The following is a 24162-nucleotide window of genomic DNA, read 5'->3' as shown; positions in this document are numbered from 1 at the left end:
TTGAATTGTAACATGGTTAATAAATAAGATACTTCTTCCTCATTTTACTTCTCAATTTATATATTAAATACTAGCTCTTTTTTCCAATTTAAAACAATCTTTTTTTAATCATAGTACCATCCATTGTACTTGATGTATAAAGATCTACATTAATAAAGGATATTTTTCTTGGTATAAAATAAATTTATATGGAGTATATTCCATTGTACTTGATCTACAAATATCTACATTAACAAGCATGCTTAAGTTACATCATCATGCACTTATTGTATGTAAGCATAATGAATAAATTACCTTTAGTTTCTAACGCTAGTATCAAATGCCCCTTTTAGAAAATTAATAATTATTCATATCAACTCATCATTTCCCATATCCTACATGGTGTGTGTATATATGTATTTACAATATTTAAATACTTTTTTGTTATTTAAAGATAAAATTTATAAAATTACTTAAAGCCTTTCGAAATTAAGAACTTGAAAATATAGCAATCAAACAATGAATTATTAAAGCATCGTAAAACATTGCAAGCCGATGATTAGAGGGAGTAATGTGGCCAAAAGCTCTATAAACTTGCATACTTTTCTATATTCATTAATCATGCTACTAAACAATAAAACATGATAAGTTGTAAATAGAAGTGGCAACAGGTAATACGACACATGAATTTAATACAAACACGATACGGAAATAATGGATTTGAATTTGAAGTTAACGGGTTGACCCGTCGATACATGATTTATAAAATGGATCAACCAGCTTAACCCAAAATCAACCTGTTTTGATCTATTTGTATTTTATTTCAAAATTACAACTTTATTATTGTTAAGTTGTAATATTGGTGATGTTAAAATTTGAAAAATGTTGACATTTTTTGTTAGTCGGCAATCTTATTTGTTTAAAATATATTGTGACTATTAATAAATATAGATTTTAACTTTTATGTGAAATTATATTAATCAATTCAATATGATTCATGCGTGTTATTTCAATTCATTTATATGAAATAGATCCAAATTAGTTGTGTTGTGTTAACTTATTTCTAATGAATTATTAAACAAGTCTAAACGGGTGACACAACACAATCCGTTATTAAAATAGATTGAGTTAGATTTTGAAAATTTGACACATTTAGTTTAACAGATCGAATTCAAATTGACATATATAGTCGAATATTCATAATTTAACATGACACAAATACGATCCAAAAACAATAATTGTTACCCTAATGGGAGGTCTATCATCGTTAACCACCATGTAGGTTTAGGGAGTGAGATGATAATTTTTTATTTTAGATAAAAGTTTAAAATATTAATTTCAAATATTATTATTTTGAAATTTGAAAAAATTGAATTGATATTTGAAAAAGTTGAGTTGAGATTTGAAAATTTTGAATTGTTTATTATATTTTATGTGAAAATTTGAAAAAGTTGTAATTATAAGATGAGATGAGATTTAGGCTTCGTTTGGTAACTAAATTCATCATTACAAATTTTTCAAATCCCAACACAAAATATAATAAACAATTTAACTTTTTCAAATTTTAAAATAATAATAATATTATAACAATATTTTATCATATCAATTCAACTCAATTCAACATTTAAACGTAATCTTAATCTCATATTGTTTTTGCCTCTAAACTTGTATATGAATTAAGATAAAAATTAAAATTTAGATAAAATATTATTTTAAAATTTTAAAAATTAAATTATTTATTATATTTTATATAAAAATTTTAAAAAATTATAATAATAAAATAAAATAAGATGAAATATTCATTATCTAAACGGCCTAAATATTCCGCATCACATCACGTTATTACAAAAGTCGCACGAGGGTACACTCGTCAACCTGAATAAAAATGATTTCAATGGCAGCGGATGTCTCCAAGCAGGAGTACGGGAACAGGAATCACCAATTCTGTCTGATTATAAAAATGCGGGTCCGGTTCGCGTCCACGTGTTGTGTTTTTAACCACAAATTTTAACAGACCTCTTTCACCGGACAGATTAGTAGAATCATCACCTAGATCCGAAACTCACGGAGTTAGCTTCTGTAGCTTTCCCTCCAATCAGGGGTGAGAAAAAGGGGGTCTTATCTCGTTAACGGGTTGCAAATCTCACACGCGCTTTCACCACGCGAGACCAAATTCAAATAGCTTTTTCTTTTAATAAATTTATTTTCAAATTTTCTTATTATTTGGTGCGGAGCAGTTAGATTTGCAAGTTTTAAAATTTAAAATTTTCTTTTAAATCAAACTATATTATATTAACAGTATTATAAATATGAACGGCTTAAAACTCTACACCGATTTATAAATATAATTTTTTTTATAAATATAATATATTTCATAATAAATAATAAGTTTGTAAATAGATAGCATAACTCGTTTTCTTTAAAATTTTATTAAGTTTATCTTAATCCTACTCAGTACATCCGTACAATTCGAACTATATACATAATATTCATAATTGATAAATTTTTTCAAAACTTGAATTCTACATAAATCTAACACAAAATTAATGAAATAGACGAAAGTATTACCAGTTTAATTATATATTCATGACTTTCAGCTTAGAAAAGTTCTTAAATATTTATTTATTTTATTTTTTTCATATTTTAATTGTGTATTAAAGGTATCAACAGTGCAAAAGTAATATTAAAAATCTATTTATACTATCAGTAAAATTACCATTTATTTTAAAATTTTAAATTGATAAAAAGAAATAAATTTAAATATTTGTATCATATTCTTCAATTAACTTATGTTGCTATTAGAATGTCTAATAACAACCGTTGGATCTCCAGATATTTGTAGATCTGAGTGGATCAATTACTTTTTTTTAAAAAAAAAACTTTATTCCAATATAACAGATAACAGCCAGCAGGTAGATGGCCAACTGTTTATACGCGTTGGGTGCGCGCGTGTAATCAATGGGAAGTCCAAACGGTGCTTACAGTTAGAGGTACATGTGGACGTCTTCTGAAACGAAACACGTGGACTTCGTTTGTTAAGACATTCCAATTGTTTACTTTAAGAGTGATTGTAGGAAAAGGCGGGATTTTTATTTTTCTAGTTTAGTTGCATCCCTACATTTGGCACGTTACCGGCAGCTACATATGATTTTGTTCCAAATAATTCCGATTTTCTATATATGTGGTCGGTTAATTGAACCGACCGCTCTCGATGAAGCCACTATTATATTTCAAAGTCCCATGGATTAATTATTATTATTATTGTGATTGTATATATATACTAAGAACATAAAAATGTCGGGGACAAGGCAGGTCCTGTTAACCAATTCCAAACCCTTTACATGATTTCCAATATCAAACATAGTTATTGTCTTCATGGTATGCTATATAAGTTGTTATAAGTTAATTATTATTGTACGTGACGGATTTAAATAATACCGTTAAATATCTTATATTAAAGGATTGGAGATATATATTTATATTAACGTACGGATGCAATTTCAGTAGACATGATTGGGATGGAAAAATGTAGAGAAGATTACTGTTATTTTAAATTTTGTATACTTTCACGTCATTTAAATAATAAAATTTGAGTTGTAAAATTTAAAATTTAAAATTGATTTTTTGAATAAAATTATTCCATGTAAGTAATATATTAAATACTATTTTTTTTTTTTTTGTTGACTTTGATCAAAAGAATCCCAAGTTCAAAAATCCGAATGGATCGGACTTTAACTATGGTAAGGACTAAGAGCATTAGTATTAGATTATGTACCTACATATTCACATAATATGACTTTAAATTGGGCTGCATTGAATTATAAATATCTAAAAATTTATATAATTATGAACAGTATTTTTACAAATTTAAAAATATACTGTTCACTTGTAAAAACTTATTTTATTATTTGTTCTCTCTCATCCCCCTCTCTCTCTACTAACTCGTGATAGAATTTTAGGAAAAAAATTATAGTAGATGCTAAATGATAGTATTTGTAATAATGCTAATTGTAAAATATAAAATAATAATAATTTTTGGAAAAAAATTTATTATTATTTAATTTAAAAATAAAATATATAATTTAATATGAGAGTTTTTTTTATATAAAAAATTAATATTTTTGAATAATTTTATATATGCATGTAAAAAAATCAATACTGATGCTTTAGAGGTAAGAAACGAGGATTTTCTTTTTTTTCCCAAGCGTAATGATGTGGGCCAAGATTAGTCCAGGACTCCTCCTAGCCCTATATGCCAGAAAGCTGAAACCGTGGCGTCGGTCCCAGGAAGCACTAAGAAACAAGAGGTGTCACGTCTCCGAGTCAGAGTCAAAATTTGGGATTTATGCACCTAACAACATGCGGATCCATTCTCAAAGCTTCACTTTTTTTTGAGAACACAGCTTTCATCGACCTCTGACCAGAGACTCGAGTAACTTTTAGTATTAATATTTTGTACAAACGACGAGTGCTGATCGTCTATATATAAATATATATATATATATATAAAACTCAGCGTCGTTTTCTCTCTTAATGATATAGGTACCCACAGTGCTGTCAATTTGGCAGCTCATTTCATCCGAAAAAAGGCTGTAACTGTGTCTTCTGCGGCGAATAACATGTCGAGTCTTTGAGATTAACATAGATCAAGATTTGGATAATTATATCATTTGTATGATGGGTTACTTTCAAGATTGTGATGGATTTGTGAAGTCTTGTTGATTGTTGTGGTAGTTTGATTTTGATGTAATCGTTAAATAATTCATTATAATTTTTAAATGAATTTTCAATAAAGCTTGTGCCATGGAGCGTGGGCTCGGGTTGAAAGTGGGCTCGAATGAAATCTAGATAGAGAGTTCACTCAATAGTCGTTTGACTCGGTACTCAAGCGAAAATCAAATAAAGAGTTCGCTTGATGCGTGTTCAATATTCCGCTTGAGCAATTGTCGCAAAAAAGTAGAAATTAAAATTGAATAATTCTACAAACAATCGTGAAATGCGTAACCGTCGCATAATTGTTTTGAAAAAGAGTGAGATCTATTATTAAAAAATTAATTTTTTTTATGTGGGTCTCATATTTTATTTATTTTTTTCAAAACGATTACGCGGCGGTTACGCAATTCACTGTTGTAAGTATATTTTCTCATTAAAATTTATGTCATGTAACCCTATAATATGTTTATTTTATACAGTACTACCGTTTTTAAAGTAAAAAATAGTTTCAAAGTGTATATTGTGATTTCTCAACATAATAAAATTATTTTCAGTTTCGTAAACATAGTCACGTTACCGAATCACATAAATTTATGTATTAATTATTTGATTATGTATTATTTACTTTCACTTTATTTGTTTAGCTTTTTTTTATAATTATGTTTAAAATAAAAGAAATTGAAGAGAACTATATATCGGAGATGGAAGCTCCTTGTTGCTATTTAACTACCACTCGGATCTTTGCCAGGTGGTTTTTTCTTTTTCTTTTTCTTTGGGGCTGCTCGGAATTTCACCACGATCATCACTTCTGGTTACTTGGTAAAAAAAAACAGCAACGTGTCGGTGAATGTTTTTGAAACGCACGCAGCCCAAGGCCGGAATTTGCCACGTTGGTCTACTTTTGAGCTTCAATTCCTGTTGTCATCATTAGTTTTGATGGCTAATCCAACTTCTCGTGGTTCAGACCCAGAAATTAAAAAGGAAATAGTCACACATATACACCTTAAGCTTATTATTTCCTTGATTATTGGACATTTTTATTTGAAGAATTATGAGTAATTGGTACTTATATTTGAATAACTATCCGTTTGATCTTGCTTAAAGTTCTTTGATCAGCACCTCGGCAAGATATCCCATTATCATTTGAATTTCCAGCTTTTACCACTTAGTGTTGATCTTATGATTGATTTTACAAGCTTTAAGAGAGTAATCATGAAGGCATGTAAATCATCACACACACCTTCCATCACAGCCACCAATACAATATTTTGGGTACATCATCATTTGGGTGTGGGGCGGGTCCAACCTAAATCGGACGTCCTGAGTTGACCATGTTCACTTTATCTTTGAAACAAAGTGGCCGTCGTTTGGTCTTACTTGAATGTTCATGTCGGGTGTATTATTATATTTTTACAGTGCAAAAAGAAAGGGAGCACTCATGGATTGATCGTTGTTAGTTAATTAATTTTCATGCAAAATGTGATTAAGAAAAAAGGACTGTAATGGCGGCGATTTACCAGTGAATTATAATTTAATCTTTTAATGCCGCTGACTTTTGCATAATTATATCCTACCACGTTTGTGAATGAAAGACTGTTATAATAAAGAATAAATATAAATGGAAGTTATTATTGAGAGTATTTATTTTGTATATATGATATAATATCATATAGATTACATATTTTTTTAAGTGAGTGTTGAGAACAATTAATTAAAAATAGCCACGCAGTGAGTACAAAGTATGTACTGCTATAGTGACTTCTCTCTAGCATTACTCTATAATAAATATCTTACCTTAATTTCTTCGTCTCCAAATTAAAGAGTAATGGTAAATATAATTTTAGGATGCTTAAGTCTTGTATATTTATTTATTTTTAAATGGATAAATTTAAAATTTATATGAAAAAATTATTTTTATATGATAGATTTCCTATTTTTTACAAGTCGCACGCTTCATTCAAAAAAAAAATTTGAGATTTACATGAAAAAAAAAAAAAATTTTTAACCTTTTTTTATAAAAAATATGCAAAACTTACACATCATAATAAGACTACGAATACGTTTGGTTACCAAATTCACTTCAACTCATCTCAACTCATCATTATAATTTTTTAAATTCTAATATAAAATATAATAAATAATTTAATTTTTTCAAATTTTAAAATAATAATAATATTAAAAAATAATATTTTAACAATATTTTATCATCTCAATTCAATTTAACTCAATTTACTTCAACATCCAAACACATCCGCATGTATAATTTCTTGAGTAGAATCTGGGTTGGGAACCCGAACTTGATGATTAGGTTGTGGCATAGGATAGGAGGCCTGTAGGCAGGACCAACTGGCAACTGGTGTGTGATATGTATGGTTGGAGTGTTAGGGGGCCTCATGGATTGCATGTGATAATCAAAGTTGCTGGAAGTAAAGTCCACGTTCTATGCATGAATCTTTTTATATATTATTAAGAGTGCATGCTAATGATTTGACACAAAAAAAAAAAAAAGTCCCATGGGTTGTATCCTTTGTCATAGGCAAACGTTTATTGAGGGTCCCGTACACATCATTAATTTTCAAACCTACCTCTCTTCTTTTACTGATTGAGGGGGGGTAAACATAGATATTGCATTTCAGAATATGCCCATGTGCTTGCTGGTTTGCCCGAGAGGTTAAGGGGGAAGACTTAAGATCTTCTGCACATAAGTGCGCATGGGTTCGAACCCCATAGCCAGCACTCTTTAATCCCTTATTTTTGGAAGTTGCGGACTCTAATAAAAGGTTCCATCTAATATATGAAAAGGATCCAATTTTAAAGGATAATAATCAATCCAGTGAATCCACCATATTTTAATTTTGAAGTAAATCGGGTGCAGAGTCATCACACTGCCTTATAATTTGAACCATTTTGTGTGCTAAAAGCATAAGCCTTCCCTATGAACAATCTCATTCATGATATACATAGGATTTAAACCAAATCACTTTCTAGTTTCTTACCCTAAACTCGGGTTGAGGAATTGAATCTTCATCGACTAATTTTTTTTTTTTTAACAAGCAAATATATTATTCAGATAAGGAAAACGAGAGACATGAGGAGGGGGATGAGTTTCTCCAACAAACACTACATTACAACAACCAGAACGTAGAAGTAAAAAAAAAAAAGTTTTGAGATCAAATACTTGGTCCCCACCCATATCCTATGAAGAGGGCACCGTCTTAAATGACAATTTTTTGCAGTTCGTACAACTGTGCGAACTATGAAGCCATTGTTGGAGGCGGTGGAAATTGAAGGTGTAATGCGGTTTGTTGTCTTGAGATATTTCCTGTAAAGACCTATATTCCCTTCCTCGAGATCATTAGTTAGGGAAAGAGAAAATATAATAAAAATACCGACATCGGATGGACTGGATTGCGATGGGCCAAGTTTCCTCACGTACACCCGTAGAAGCGTGTGGAGACCACACGCACAGTGATTATGAGACGGAGTGAGACAAATCTTGAAGATCTTTGAGGTGGATAATTTATTAGTGCGGTGCGTGTAGCTGACAGACACATTATGCAGCGGTGCGTGACGGCCACGTGCAAAACAAGCCGCACGTGCCATTCCGCTTCGTCCAGGTAGACTGGCGGCTGGACAATTACATGGTGCGGCTTATCGTCGATAGTTGGTCGTAGGAGTGTGATAAATTTGACCAAAATCAAACCGATGGAAATGAAATATAAAAAATATTAGCAAAAAAAAATATATACATATTAGTATTGAAAATGAAACAGAAAGAAGGATGAGAGCCACGCTCCGCCCTTGTCTCCGATGGAAATATTAAAAAAAAGATGTGTAGCTTTCTCTTTCTAGTAATGAAAAGGCGGACAAGTTAAATGTTAAAACCCTTGTATAATTCCAAATAATCACCCAAAAAAGAGTCATCGACTGATGTTGACTGCCTATGAATATATGATCGGTTCATTTAATAAGCTTTTCGATAAGTTACGTCGATTGCTACCTATATATTTGAATCATTTATGAACTAAGTTTATGGTTGTTTTTTTTTTTAATAAGCTTTTCTTTTTTTAATTATAGGTCCAATAAAAAGGCCAATTCTAATATGATTATACTTCTAAAAATCATAATATAGCAACACGGAGACGATCAAGCAAATATAGGGTATTGTGACAACCGAGACGACAACAAAGAGAAGAAGACAACAATTAGGAGGGAGAATAAAGCAACGACAAAACACAATTAGCGAGAAAATCGCAAGAGATTGCTCGGTTTGGATCGAGATTAATCTCGATCCATCTCATTTCGTTTGATTATATTATTATAATTTTTATACAAAATATTTAATCTCGATCCATCTCATTTCGTTTGATTATATTATTATAATTTTTATACAAAATATAATAAACAATTAAATTTTTTTAAATTTTTAAATAATAAAAATATTAAAAAAATAATATTTTAATAATATTTTATTCGATTTTCAACTTTTATTTCAATTTATCTCATCTCAACTCACTATCTAAACCTAACCTAAAGAGAGGTGTGGGTTTCGAGTGATATTAAGGTTTTTAACAGCAAAATGATGTCGTTTGAACCAAATTAAGTTAAACAGCATGTTTCATGTAAAGATTTTTTCCGAAGAAAAACTATAATATATTAAAAATTAGATATGATATATATTTGGTCAGTTGAATTCAACTTCTTTTTTCAATGTGAGCTATTCGCCTCATATTAAATGAATTCTAGTAATGCTATCTATTATATTTTTATTTTACTTTTAGCTCGTTATGTAAAATGCGACACTTTTATTATTTTTAATTTATTCCTTAATTTTATAAAATAAGACGAGAGTGTAACGTGTAAAATATTTTTTAACGAAAGAACACAACTAACTCAGAAAATTCAGAGCACAGCCAAGTTTCAGGCAAAAATATCTGACAAGTGACATCCAAACAAATTGGGCTGCTTGATGCTGCCCAAAGCCCATTAAAATATTTTTTGCATGAACGTGTACTTGTTAAAAAAAAAGTCGATGAGCCCAATTTCGAACCCATTTCTCAGTGCAATATATTCCTGGCCTGGAAATATACTTTACGGACAAAACCTAGTCATCACACTTAACCTGAAGGGCAAGAAACCCACGTCATCTTCTGCAGTCTCGCATTCGATCTCTCAGCCTGTTATTCGTCTTCGACTCTTCGTTTCCGTTTCGTTGCCTTGTCTACCACAAAGGTAATTTGAAAATTATCTTACATCCCATTGAATTTCGGTTTCTCAGTTACTTTGTAAATATAGAGGCGATTTGGATCGGGTTTTACTTCCAGGGCTTACGAATTGCCCCTCCCCCTTCCTTTTCTTTAGTCTTACGATTGTGTAATTAGGTTTTCTATATGTCTGTCCAGAAAATGTAAGAAAGAAATCAGGCATTGAACATTAGTTTTTTTTCTGGGTCTGCGAAAATTAAAATAGTTATTGGACCGAGTCTATTACGTCCTTAAGGTGTACCTAATCTGATATTTTACACTATATTCTGGTAAAGAAAAAACACAACAAACAATTGCTTTTTTCTAATTTGGGGCGACTTTTGTCTTTTGATAATTGAATTAGGTCGAAATTTGATCGGATATCTTGCTAGAAAGTTAAGCTGTAGGTTTTTTCTCCCAACGCTGTGGAACTAGCTCAAGTTCTGAGTTTATGCATATTGTGTCTTGCCCTTATGTGTTGATAGTCCAAACGGATCCAGAATGCGGTGGAACTAGCTCTGGCTCTGATTTTATGCGCATTGTGATTTTTCTTTATGTATTTATATTTCAAATGGATCCAGAATGCTGTGGAACGAGCTCAAGCTCTGATTTTATGTGCATTGTGATTTATTTATTTATATACCGTTCAATTCTGTATGTATTTATATTTCAAATGGATCCAGAATGCTGTGGAACGAGCTCAAGCTCTGACTTTATGTGCATTATGATTTATTTCTTTATTTATATACCGTTCAATGGATCCAGCGATGCTATATTTATTTTGGTCGCCATTGTTAGTTGTGCAATTCAAATTTCATATTAGTTTTGCAAGGACTCATTGTTCAGGTCAAACTCAATTCCTTGTCACAGTTTATAAAAAAGAATGAAGCTCGATACTAGTGGTCTTGAACCAACTGCACCCTTTGGGTCAAGCAATGAACTTAATGATGGGTTTTCAGCTGCCCCATCCTTTGAGATTCCTGATACGATTGATGTGAGTTCTAATCGGTGCTTCTTCTATTATATCATTTCCAAATCATATTAGAGACGTCAGGAGTTGTATCCTGCTTATTTGAAGCATTTTCTTTCTGCTTCTGTTTCAGTTTGATGGCTTTCAGAAAGAGGCTGTACAGATGGTGAAGCCAGCAAAGGGAACCACCACGCTTGCTTTCATATTCAAGGAGGGTGTCATGGTTGCTGCTGATTCTCGAGCTAGCATGGGAGGCTATATCTGTATGTTGACTCTGTTCCTTTTTTATACTTTGCCAGTAATTTTAGGTTTTTGGATACTGATTTTCCAGTTTCGCTTGATAAAATTGACTTGTTGATGAAATGCTTATGTATTCATGGTCACATGCACAAACATGCTCACCCTTGTCCCGGCCTTAAACATTCTCTTTTGTTAGTTTATGTGGCAGAGCTTATAATTGTTTCTTCCACGAATAGTTGACCATTTTCATGTTGGAAGTAACATTAGTGATGGTATTTGTTTGTGTTGCCTTTGGAATGAAAAAGATTTTGGATTTATTCTCTCTGGCTTGATCTTATCAGCATCTCAGTCTGTGAAGAAAATTATTGAAATTAATCCTTACATGCTTGGCACTATGGCTGGAGGAGCTGCTGACTGTCAATTTTGGCACAGAAATCTTGGCATTAAGGTAATGTATTTATGTTACTTTTCTCATGTTTTTAATACTCGTTTTCAGGAATGTTAGATGCAATTAATCTTGAGTGGATGGTTTTATAGCTGGTATGATAGGTTAGTGCTGTTTGCTCTGTACTGTGAAGTTTGTGGTGCAGATGTTGTCATTAAGCTTCAATGTCTTAAACTAAAGTTTTCGTAAGTGAGATTTTAATGCGAGGCATTATACCATAATGCATGTGAGTGGTGGGTTATTCAACTAGAATGCGGTCTAGTGGTGGTGCTTTTTATGTACTGGGTTACCTTCTTACATCATTTGATGGATAGTTTTGTCTTATTTAGTGCCGACTGCATGAATTAGCAAACAAGCGCAGAATTTCAGTTACAGGGGCATCAAAGTTGCTGGCAAACATTCTGTTCTCTTACCGTGGAATGGGTTTGTCCGTTGGGACCATGATTGCTGGATGGGATGAAACGGTATCAACATATGAATCTCACACGTCATTTATTTACATTTTCTTTTAATGAGACTTTTTTAACGTATTTTTTTCATGGGCTGTAGGGTCCTGGGCTATATTATGTGGACAGTGAAGGAGGAAGGCTCAAAGGAACAAGATTTTCAGTTGGATCTGGTTCACCCTATGCTTATGGTGTGCTGGATAATGGGTGCGTGACCTTTCAATAATTTTTGCATTTTCTTGTGTCCTATTGATGACTGAGCCCTTGTTTATCGAAAATGAATGTCCAAGTATCCACTTGAATTTGTTGAAGGAAACAATATGTGGCATTACTGTGAAAATGATAATAAGTAGGTAGTTTTATTTTTTGAAACGCGAGAACGATAAGCTAAAATATATAAGAAAAGAGAATGAACAAAAAAAAAAAAAAAAAGGATCAAGAAGTAGGTGGATAGTGTTAAAGAACCGGATGCATGAAAAAGCTGTGTGAAGTATGGGAGACTGGATTGTGGGCCTTTTTTATTGAAGGGTTGCAATTGCAGCAGATAGATGATGGAACTTTGTTTTTAATAATTCCACAGTTGATCAATCTTAAACGGACTTCATAGGAATGCACAGGATTCCTGAGAATGTTGTGTGGTATATAGGGAATGCAACTTTAGAGGAACTTGGCTGAACATGGCAGCCTTATCCATATTTTTTGTGCAAATTTTCAATGATTTCTGCTACATACAATCACTTTTGTATACTCTTTGCACACTCCACTAATGTGATTGGTCAAAACAGTTATTTTATATTAAAAAAAAATATCGCAGCCAATCACATTAATGGAGTGCGCAACAGTGACTGTATATAGAGTTTTTGTTTTTCAATATGTAAAACTTGTATGACTTCCATTGGAGGATGCTGCCTTACACTTTTTTCTGATTCCATCGCCCCTTGAGTTGAAGGGAGCCCTGCTTTTCTTTTCTTTTCTTTCATATTTTCTTTGGCAATATGATTGATTGTTTTTCTTTTTTTGTTTTGACCATCTTTTCTTTTGTGCCTGATTTTTCCCGGAGTTAAAATGTATTCTTATATGTAAAATTTCCACTGTTTATGTGGTACTTGCACCAGTTACCGGTATGATATGTCAATTGAAGAAGCTGCAGAGTTGGCTAGAAGGGCTATTTATCATGCAACATTCCGTGATGCAGCCAGCGGTGGAGTTGCTAGCGGTACTCTCTCTCTCTCTCCCTCTCTCCCCGGTAATGTTAATGATTTAAAAATAATTTGACCTTCTGCTTTTTATCAGTTTATTATGTGGGACCCAATGGGTGGAAGAAGCTATCAGGTGATGATGTTGGGGAACTACATTACGAATACTATCCAGTTTTGCCGAATACAGTGGAACAGGAAATGGTTGAAGTAGCTGCGGCATAAGGTTCATATTGCACTTACACCATGCTCGAGATGTTCTCCCCTTGAGAGATGAATTCCAAGCATGCTTAAAGGCAGAAAATCATTCAAGTGCACCTGTATTTGCGTTTGATCTTTGAAACACTTCATAAGTTCATAGACAGACTAATCTTCAAGCCAATGTCACGAGAACCCAAGCATTCATGGCCGTTTATTGTTATCTAGCAGTTTGTTGTTGCTGATGTTCTTAAGTGTTAACCAAACCCTATTTTGGGTATGGTAGATTTTCCTCTCTCTGAACGATCATACTTGATTTAAATTAAACCTAGGCTTTAGGCTTTATGTTTGCAATGGTGGGATTGATTTACTGCTTTGGTGACGCGAGACAGTTTCCGGGAAAATCCAATTGAGAGGGGTAACTAAAAACTAAAGACAAGAGTTGGATGACGAAATTGGTTGAAAGTGATGCCCAAGCAAGTGCGAGCGTCAGGATTCCTCAGGTTGGCTGGTTTTAATTTTTTTCGTAAGCTCGATAGATCTGAAAAAAACGCCGGAGTAAAAAGGGCATCAAGATGTGAACATCACAAAAAAGAATGCCCTAACATTTATATGATAGAGACAGAGATGTCATAAGTGAGGAACTCAGATATCATAATGACCTCTGCTGCGCAGGCACAGTGGACATATCTACAGCTCTATTAAAAGACAAAGACCAGACCAAGGGGCCGCTGAAATTAGACACGGACTCACCGAGGGATAGATATATATAGAAGGAAAAGTGGCAGAGAGAAGGGTTCCGACTCTGGGAGGTGTTTTTAAGAGTGTAGATAGTCTGCTAATTAGTGAGAGCAACCAATCATATGGCTGGCTTAGTAGTGTGAGATCAGTGAGAACCTATTTGAGCTGCAAGGGACCCACGGACGGGTTCATGATTAAACTGAACCACCAGAGGCTGATTTTGGGTTAGAATTCAAACCATGTACACCATTTAGATCCCTTAAGTAGAAAGCAAAGGGTTATTTTCTCCTTCCTACTCTTTTTCAATCCTTTTGTCCGTGAATACTCTGCTTCTGCTTCCGCCAAAGGAATATATATATATATATATATATTTTTTTTTTCTTTTCATGACTTTTTAGGAAACTTAAAGTGATCATTTTTTTTGGTACTTGGAACTTAAAAATTGGAGAACTAGTCGGGGGCTTGGTTTTGATATTACCATAATTTAAAAATCATATGAAGTTTGAACTGTTTTTTTTTTGAAGAAAAATTATTTTTATCAGTCACTATTCACTATTTCATTCTCCACATCTTATAAAAAACATTCATACACCCTATGAAAAACACTCATATACCTTATGAAAAAAAAAATAATTATAAATGTGAGATGTAAAAATTAATATATAGAATTCCTTTTTTTATAAATACGTACTGGATCATCCTACTCTTCCCCATCTAATAGGAAACCTCAAAACAAAAGAAGGATAAATGGATTCCAAAACATACTCACTGCTTAGAAACAAGACATAAAAGGATAACCAAACGCTAGTACAAGGTGGAAACTGAAAGGACAAGCTTTACGTCACTCTCTTCTCTACGTGCTTGTGTTAGCTTCTAAGTATGTTTTCATGATTAAGAATAAGATATAATCATCAACCAGAGTTCCACTCAACAATTAAATATTTATTACTTTAGTTTACATCAGTTGTACGTAGTAAAACAAAAATAATTGATAACGAAAAAGAACTCGAACCTTGAATTGAAAAATATGAATGAGACACCAAAGGAATCCATTCAAAACGTGGAAACTAATACTAGTGCCCAAAAAAAAATTGGTCTTCATTCGGACGCAGAAGGTGGTGTTGGTTGCGTGAAAGGGATGGGATCGCTCTTACAGGCAATTTCAAGCCCTTATTAACATAACGAATTAAACTTTCTTTTGGGGGGTTGTTTCCTTCTCATTATGAAGATAGTATTTAGTGTACTTTCCATTCAAGATACAATAATGTTGTTTCCATTTTATTAGTGGTCCTAAAGAACAAAAAAAGACTGTTAGGTACTGGTCATCAGCACAACAAGTGCAAAAAAGAAAAAAAAACAAGCCTTGAAGCATTTCCTAGAATCCCAAAAACAACGTAACAAAAAGTTGACGATGTCTCAAGTTCAACCTCCTCTTTGCAACACATTTTCACTTATGTCTAGTTTGAACTGAAAAATACTCTAAATTTATCTCATCATTATAATTTTTTTAAATTTTTATATAAAATATAATAAATAATTCAATTTCTTTAAATTCTAAAATAATAATAATATTTTATTCAACTTATTTAAAACTATTTCATCTCATCTCTCAATCCAAATTAGAGCTTAAAAAATCTTCTCAATATTGCATTTTACAATATTTATTATTCATTTAATATTATCTAAAATGGTTATATTGAGAATAATAATTACGATAAAATCTACTTCGTATGTCATTCACTATGAGACTCTAAAATTTCGACAATAACTCGTGCATGATCCATTAACATCGCCATCATAAGTTAATAAGACAATAACACGGCCAAACGCACGTACACGCGAGACACTGTGCAATTGCTTTTCTTCTACTTCCCCTCTTCCCGTTTCCGTTAGCTGGTCATCTTCTCTCTTTCCTTTTGGCGGGAGGTGGCCCCTCCTGCCAATCTCTTTCTCATAAATACTACACCTACCATACCCAATCCCCACGACACCATCCCATCCTCCTTCAACCTCCACGCCTTAACCCTCACTGTACTAATTTCTTGCTCGCTCCTTTTCTCTCCGCAATAGCCTATTAACCGTACCAAAGCCAGTCAACCCAATCGTCCAACCCTCTCACGTCGATCGCAATGAAAGACAATAAGAGTGTGCCGTTCTCTGTCGTAATCTCCTTCTACTTCTTCGTTCTTCATTTTGGAATCTTGGTAAAACTCGCTCTCTCTCTATCCCCAGACGGCCTGTCGTTGTTGTCTCTTAAGTCTGCCGTGGATCAACCACCGGATGGTTTGACTTTCTCCGACTGGAACGAGAATGACACTACGCCTTGCCGTTGGAGTGGCATTTCCTGCATGAACATCACGGGGTTCCCCGACCCCCGTGTCGTCGGGATCGCCCTTCCCGCGAGGAATCTTCGGGGTTATATTCCGTCCGAGCTAGGGACCCTGCTTTTTCTCCGGCGACTCAACATACACAGCAACAACTTCTACGGTTCATTACCTTCCCAGCTCTTCAACGCTACCTCGCTGCACAGCCTCTTCCTCTACGGTAATAATCTCTCCGGTTCTCTTCCTCCTTCGATTTGCAACCTCCCAAGGCTCCAAAACCTCGATCTCTCAAACAATTCTCTCTCCGGACCAATTCCGAAAGCCCTAAAGAATTGCAAGCAGTTGCAGCGGCTGATTCTCGCGAGAAACCAGTTCTCCGGCAGTATTCCGACGGGATTTTGGCCGGACATGGAGAACCTGGTCCAACTCGATCTCTCGGCGAATAACCTCAACGGATCGATTCCGGAAGATATTGGCGAGCTCAGCTCTCTCTCTGGCACTCTGAATCTCTCGTTCAATCATTTATCAGGTAAACTCCCGAAATCGCTGGGGAATTTACAGGTGACAGTGAGCTTCGATCTCCGAAACAATAATCTGAGCGGCGAAATACCTCAAACGGGGTCGTTTGCGAACCAGGGACCCACCGCGTTCCTCAATAATCCTATGCTTTGTGGTTTTCCTCTGCAAAAAACGTGCCGCAATTCCGACCAAGCATCGGCGTTTAGTCCAAATTCGGCTCCAAACATTGAGAATGGTACAAGAAAAGGTCTAAGCCCCGGTTTGATCATACTGATCTCAGTAGCTGACGCAGCTGGAGTTGCATTCATCGGCCTTGTAATAGTTTACGTATACTGGAAAAAGAAAGACAATTCAAATGGCTGTAGCTGCACTGGGAAAAGCAAATTCAGAGGAAACCACAAAATGCAGCTCTGTGCTTGTTGCGTGTGCGCCAATGGCTTCAAAAACGAGGACTCTGAATTGGAGGACCGTGAGAAGTCAGAGGCAGAGAAAGGAGGGGAAGGAGGAGAGCTAGTGGCTATTGATAAAGGGTTTACGTTCGAGCTGGACGAACTTCTGAGGGCATCGGCGTACGTGCTGGGGAAGAGTGGGTTTGGGATAGTGTACAAGGTGGTCCTGGGGAACGGGATTCCGGTGGCGGTGCGGAGATTGGGAGAGGGAGGCGATCAGCAGAGGTACAAGGAATTCGTTGCGGAGGTGCAGGCCATTGGGAGGGTCAAGCACCCCAATGTCGTGAGGCTGAGAGCTTACTATTGGGCTCCCGATGAGAAGCTTCTGATCAGCGATTTCATCTCCAATGGCAACCTGGCTTCCGCTCTCCGAGGTGAGCGTACTTTTGAAATCTTTAATCCTACGCCTTTTTGGACCTGTGTTTGTTTGTCTGTTGGTTTGCTCGTGGTTGCCTGTAGTTTCTGGATTTGGGATGCGGTCAAAAGGTGCTTCGGTGCCTTGGACTGGGTTGTGGTTACCATGTTAGGATTCGTGGATGAGAGTACCATTTAATTATTTTCCGAATTTACTAGTGAGAATTGGATCTTACCTAATTATCCATGCCACCATTAAGTCCACGTGGTTTTGTTTAACGTTGATGATGTCTGACACGCGTCGTGAGCTGGCTGACCATTCATCATATTGGACACCAAATGATGAGTAGTTCACCTTTCACCCTACGTTTTCTTTTTCAAAAACATCCACCTAGGTAGTGATATTCTTTTGTTTTTGCACATGGTGCATGCGTTATCGTGAATTCGGTGGTATTGAAGTTGAATTAATGTTAGAATTGAGGCCTGCAATTATATGCAAATATAGCCCATTATTAGTAGTACTTTGTACTTGGTTGGCTGCTGAGCACGATTTGTTGCCGTATGTGAGATGCAACTTATGTTTATGATTGGTCCCGCATTGCACGCTGTGGACCATGTCGATGAAGTGCTCGTAAAGGTAATGAAGTGGCGGTGACGTAGGCTTTGAGAATTTTACGGGCTCTTGTAAAGCATTGTTTGGCTGGTCAGAATAATATAAAAACCAACGAGTTTTAAACCACGCTCGATTCCGGTAAAAAAAAAAAGGCAGGCGGCTTTTCCATAATCCGACATTTCCTGATCTTGAACCGTGATGGAAACTTGGACTCTGTTCAACAATGTCTGTCGATGATCGTGTTCTATTATGGTACAGGTTGATGATTAAAGTGGCCCTTTTCTGCAGGTTCAGAAAGAAAGAGAGGCACTTTTGTAGCGGAAAAACATGGCTTTGTTTGTTTAGTTAAAATTAAAAGAGTGCGTCTTTCTTTATTCAAAGCTCAGTCATTCCTTTCATTACGTGGGTCCCCACATACAGTGTCCTCTTCTTGTTGCTCTGTTCTTTTTACTTCTCTATTCTTTGCCCCCGCGTGACGGATCTACACCTCAACAGCTCAACTAACTTTCTGAAAAAAAAAAAAAAAAATAGATTGGAATTTTTTTTTCACCTGGAATTGCATTTTGCACATTGAAACTTACCGATTGGTTGATGATACGTCGGTCTATAAAAGTATTAACAGATTTATATGTCATATTTGTTGTTGATATTCTTCACACGTGATCTGACGATCGATTGTACCATTGAAATTTATTATGTTACTTAAAATATGTCAACCGTAATGTTCTACATTTAATGCTATAATTGGTTCTATTGTTATAGGGAGAAGTGGTCAGCCGTCCACGAGTCTCTCATGGTCAACCAGGCTGAAAATTGCAAAGGGAGCAGCAAGGGGCTTGGCCTACCTCCACGAATGCAGTCCAAGAAAGTTTGTGCACGGTGACATCAAACCATCTAACATCCTCGTTGACAATGAATTCCAATCGTACATCTCTGATTTTGGCCTCCACCGATTGATTAGCATCACGGGGAGCAACCCCTCCTCCTCTGGCGGCTTCATGGGTGGAGCTCTCCCTTACCTGAAGTCAGTCCAAACCGAGCGAACCAACAACTACAAGGCCCCTGAGGCTCGTGCACCGGGCAGTAGACCCGCCCAAAAATGGGATGTCTATTCCTTTGGAGTTGTGCTGCTTGAAATGCTTACCGGGAAGTCCCCGGAGCTTTCTCCAACCACTTCTACATCGGTGGAAATCCCAGACCTAGTAAGATGGGTGAGAAAGGGATTTGAGGAAGAAAAGCCTCTCTCGGAAATGGTCGATCCAATGTTGCTACAAGAGGTGCATGCCAAGAAAGAGGTGCTGGCAGTGTTCCATGTAGCCCTTGCGTGCACTGAGGCAGACCCCGAGGTTCGGCCTCGGATGAAAAATGTTTCCGAGAATCTTGAAAGGATTGGAACGTAGAGAAAGTGGTGGCCTACCCTTATGCATGGTGTTGGTGCTGAGATTTTGCCCATGTGCACAAGGCACTTCACTGTCCCCATGTTGTTTTTGGCTGAAAGGTTGTGGTATGATTCAGAATTTTGCTTCGGGCCGCCAGATAATATTGAAAAGGCTAACGTTTTGCGGACAAGTGGAACAACAGTTCTGGAGATGATCTGGTTATACATTTGCTTTCCCTTCTTTTCATTTTTTGTGACAATTGTAAGGAAGTAGCTATATTTTGTAATTCGAAATTGTACCCTTGTCTCTTTAGGAAGTGATTGTAACAATAATGTTTTTCATGTCCTTTATATTTAAGTTTTTTTCCCCCACAGAGCAAATACGTCTTGTAAAATGTGTTTTCAGACTCGTTTGCGTTCAATTGATTTCCACGTTACGTCAATTTATCCAGATAATTATGTGCGCTCAAAATATCCACAGGGTAATGATTTGTACAAATTTAAATATATAAGTATCATGAAGACATTCTTATAAAAAAGTGTACACCTTTTCATGGAATGGGTCTATCTTCTTACAGAGGCTTCCACGCGATTTACATGGAGCATTACTTTAAATTTCAAATATTTAGAGAAATTTCTTTCCAATAGATGAAGGAAAAATCACATTTTAGGACTAAAAAACTTGATTATATCTCCTACCCACAATTTTAGATTCATTGATGCTTGATGAACAACACAAGAGAATGATAACCAAATTTCCAAGAAGTGATGCGGTTCATCCATCCGAGCTAAGTTTGGATAAAAAAATTATCTCATCTCATCTCATCTTTATCATTACAAATTTTTCAAATTCTCTTTTCTAAATTTTCACATAAAATATAATAAACGATTCAATTTTTTCAAATACCAAAATAATAATAATATTAAAAAATAATATTTTATTTAATTTTTAATTTTTATCTAAAATTATTTTATCACATCTCACTATCCAACTGCCACCTAAAAATGGAGGAAATGCTAGGCAGTTTTCTTTTTGGAAAATGATTTATACACACCATTTTTTATAATATTTTATCCAACTATATTTTAAATTAGGGATATTTTTGTAAAATATCTTATAAAAGTAACATAATTTTATAAAAATACCCTTATTTTATAATATTGTTGTATAATATATTGTATAATGTATTGTGTATATATTATTATTTTTTATTTTATTTTTTGATAAGGAATGCTTGGTAGTTGGTAGCGCTATCAAATCTCCAAAGTAATATGACGTGGGTTTCTTGCCCTTCAGGCTTTGTGTGAAGACTGGGCCGGACTTGGTATGGATGTCAAATATTTTTGTCTGAGACTTGGCTGTGCTCCGAGTTAATTGGTGTTTTTTCGTAGAAAAAATTTCTCGTCCCATTGTATAAACATAACCCAGATTTTTCCCAAGCCCATCTTGAGGAGCCCAGGCACTAGCCCCTCAAGAGAAAAACCCAAGCCAGCCATTTATTAAAAAAAAAAAAAAAAAAGGTTCTAGACGCACCGTTTTGTCGAAGGGAATTTCCTTTTCCCACTACAAGAAATATTTCTTCCTCCATGACTGCCGCTAGAGGGAAATAGTGGACTTATGGCTCAAAACGCTTCCGTCGCAATAAGTTTTGTCATATATGACGAGATTTCGTGTGTCGAGTGAAAAACCTTGGAGAAAAAAGACTTTGGCGACGAGATTTCATTCGTGTTAAAAGGGTTTGAGAATTACTAATTTTGTGCCCCAAGATGAGCTTATTCCACGGTAATTTATAATCGCCGAGCCCTCAAGTACTAGCGATTTTGCCTTCATCTTGCAACCTCACTGCCGACGGTGGTTTCCTTGCGTCGCCGACCTTCGACGTCCACTCACTGCCGACAGTTGCCGCCCCGTTCAACCTCACTGCCACCAGTTGCCGCCACTCACGACTTGGGCATTGATTACTGTCAACTCCAATAAAGGTGCATCTCTCTCTCAAATCTTTGCCTATTGATGATTTCTCTTCTCAAATCTCTGTCTCTCCCTCTCCCCCTTGGTAAATCTCTCGCCTATTGTTGCCTCTTTTATGTGTGTGTATTTCTGGTTCATGAGCTCGGTTTCTTCTTCACAATTTTTCATTGTCTTTGTTTAGCCACGAATATGCATAATTTCTTGAATACTTGCGTCCCATTAATTAGGTTCTGATCCCTTGTGAATCCAACTCTTTTAACTCCTACATTCAGATTCATCACCTTTAAATTTAGAATGTTATGTGCTAAAGATTATTGAGTTATGAAATTTTACTCCTTCAAAGTATGCTCATTTGTGGTTCGTAAAATAGTTTGAATTGATTGCATGTATATATAACCTGATGTGCTAGTATGCTAAGAATTTGAATGTGTGCTCCCAAATTCCCTTCTGTTTCTTCCCCCGACGGTTCCCTCCTTTCCAGTTTCTTCTCCCTATTCTCTTCCCGTTTTACCCACTCACCCACGTCCCACTCCAATTCGGATTTCAGTCTCTGTGAATCTTGTCGTCCAAACTCCACCTCAGCCTATCCATCGATCGACAGTAACCCCGGTCACAAGGGATCATCGAACTCCACCCTTTCACGCCAATACCAGACCACCACGAGCCACCGTCGTCCATTCCACCGAGCATCTCGGTATGTTTTTTTTCTCCCTCCCGATCTGTCCTTTTCCTCTTTCCCGTTAATTTCTCCGCCTTCAGCCACTAAGCGCCGTCGCAATCTCTCCCTATCTCTTCGATTCTCTCTCTCTCGGTTTCTCTCCCTCCCCTTTCTCCGTCACTCTCTCGCATCTGTGTTTTCTCTCAACTGCACCACGCTCACCCCTGCCATACACACACACAACAGGCTGTCGTAGGCCGCTGCAACGCACAGTCCTGTCCAAAGTTGCTGCCAACAAAGTTAATGTTGCACATTGCATCTTTGCCGTGAACAACTGCCATGCTGTTAAGCTTACTCTTGCTCTGTCTCATTCTCTGCCTCTCTTTATTTCTCTCTGTCTAATGGGTTTTACTTCGATTTCGCCATCCACTATTTTTGTCTAACACCGTTACTCCGTTTAGTGTGAAGCTGCCATCATCAGACAATAGATAATTTCAAAACTCTATGATGGACTTAATTGATGATTGGTTTGAATAATTGCTGGGAAATTAAAATGGTTGGATCGGGATTACCTGGAAGTTTAGGTGTGGTGGTTATATTTTGGTTCCGATCGAATCAATGGAGTGTTAGAATGGTGGGAGTATGTGAATGGTAAAGGGTCTATGATTGGTGATTGTGGAGTTGATCTAAAACGGATTTTGTTAGGCTTTGGGTGGTTGTGATGTTTCAACGAGGTTGAATGGATTTTTTATGTTTGAATGTATCAGGTTAGTGCTTAATTAGAAGTTGGGGATGTTGATATTGGGTCGAGGGATTTTATGGCAAATTTGGTTTGTATGAGAACTAGTGTCACCTTCGGGGTTAAGTGAAGGTACTGGAACGGTATTGAAGTGGAACCATGGGGCTATTTTTTTTAGTCGTTTAGTATGTTTTAGCTTATTTTAGAGGCTCTAGTTTAATTCTATTAATTCATAGGTTTGTATTAATTATGTTAGGGCTGTTTGGTTTTCGCTTGGCACTGGTGTGAGGAAATTCAGAGATGTTAAACCGCTCCTATGTTAAACTTTGCATCAAAAGAATGGATTAAGATTGATTTTATGAAAACATGCATTTTTTTTGTTATGAAAAACCTGAAAACAACCTCGGTTATTTTATCTGCATTACTCATGATATTCGTATAAGAAGAGAATAATATTTTTTGTCATGATTGGTGTAGATATGAGCAATTTTTGACATTCTATTCTCAGTTGTGTAAAAAGAGGGGTTATGAAAAAATGAAATTTGTGCATGATTATATGAAGATTATTTGTTTCTGTTCAGCACTTTGTTTTTATATGAAATGTTGCATCTTAAAACCTTTGGCACAACTATTTGTTTCTTCTTCCATTCCGACTTTACCACGAGCGTAAAACTGTGGCCTCTGTTATGATGTTGGTACCAACATCTCTGTTTCTGGTGCACCCATTTTGGAAACAAAGTGGTTTCTGCGTGATCTTTTCTGTATGCACACTCAGGATTTCAAGAATAATAAGGGAAGATTCACATTCTGTTTCTACTCGGTTGGCCGCCGGAGTTTAACCCTACTACAGAGGTTAAACATGGAATACATTTTGTTATGATGCTGTTCAGCTTTGTTTATGCCAAAGGATTTTATAAGTTCTAGTGTTGTAAATAAGTTTTTTCTGAAGTTCGCTCTTGTTTCTTACCATCCCATTGGCAGCTAAGCT

General features: G+C 35.5%; 2 protein-coding genes and 1 non-coding gene across 3 annotated transcripts; all 3 read left to right on the top strand.

The window, feature by feature from the left end:
• The first annotated feature begins 7345 nt into the window (after positions 1 to 7345).
• TRNAL-UAA lies at positions 7346 to 7428 on the top strand. Its single transcript has one exon. It is a non-coding gene; the product is annotated as a tRNA-Leu (tRNA).
• Positions 7429 to 9785: 2357 nt separating this feature from the next.
• LOC109003152 (proteasome subunit beta type-5-like) lies at positions 9786 to 13784 on the top strand. Its single transcript, XM_018981168.2, has 8 exons — positions 9786 to 9924; positions 10806 to 10929; positions 11039 to 11168; positions 11487 to 11593; positions 11920 to 12054; positions 12140 to 12243; positions 13152 to 13252; positions 13330 to 13784. The coding sequence occupies exons 2-8, from the start codon at positions 10819 to 10821 to the stop codon at positions 13455 to 13457; spliced, it is 816 nt and encodes a 271-aa protein (XP_018836713.1). The 5' UTR covers positions 9786 to 9924; positions 10806 to 10818; the 3' UTR covers positions 13458 to 13784.
• Positions 13785 to 15968: 2184 nt separating this feature from the next.
• LOC109003149 (receptor protein kinase-like protein ZAR1) lies at positions 15969 to 20182 on the top strand. The gene is made up of 2 exons (XM_018981165.2): positions 15969 to 17837; positions 19193 to 20182. The coding sequence occupies exons 1-2, from the start codon at positions 16301 to 16303 to the stop codon at positions 19828 to 19830; spliced, it is 2175 nt and encodes a 724-aa protein (XP_018836710.2). The 5' UTR covers positions 15969 to 16300; the 3' UTR covers positions 19831 to 20182.
• The last annotated feature ends 3980 nt before the right edge of the window (positions 20183 to 24162 follow it).

Source organism: Juglans regia, chromosome 13 (genome assembly GCF_001411555.2).
Source record: "Juglans regia cultivar Chandler chromosome 13, Walnut 2.0, whole genome shotgun sequence".
In the NCBI taxonomy this organism is placed as follows: domain Eukaryota; kingdom Viridiplantae; phylum Streptophyta; class Magnoliopsida; order Fagales; family Juglandaceae; genus Juglans; species Juglans regia.
The sequence above is the reverse complement of the archived record's forward strand: the minus strand, read 5'-3'. Positions and strand labels throughout refer to the sequence as shown.

What these genes read in the sequence shown, in the direction of transcription:
- LOC109003152 (XM_018981168.2), top strand. Translation starts at nt 10,819, where the DNA reads ATGAAGCTCGATACTAGTGGTCTTGAACCAACTGCACCCTTTGGGTCA. An exon ending in AGATTCCTGATACGATTGAT is followed by an intron (nt 10,930 to 11,038) that starts GTGAGTTCTAAT and finishes CTTCTGTTTCAG; the next exon opens with TTTGATGGCTTTCAGAAAGA. An exon ending in TTGCTGGATGGGATGAAACG is followed by an intron (nt 12,055 to 12,139) that starts GTATCAACATAT and finishes CATGGGCTGTAG; the next exon opens with GGTCCTGGGCTATATTATGT.
- LOC109003149 (XM_018981165.2), top strand. Translation starts at nt 16,301, where the DNA reads ATGAAAGACAATAAGAGTGTGCCGTTCTCTGTCGTAATCTCCTTCTAC. An exon ending in CCTGGCTTCCGCTCTCCGAG is followed by an intron (nt 17,838 to 19,192) that starts GTGAGCGTACTT and finishes CTATTGTTATAG; the next exon opens with GGAGAAGTGGTCAGCCGTCC.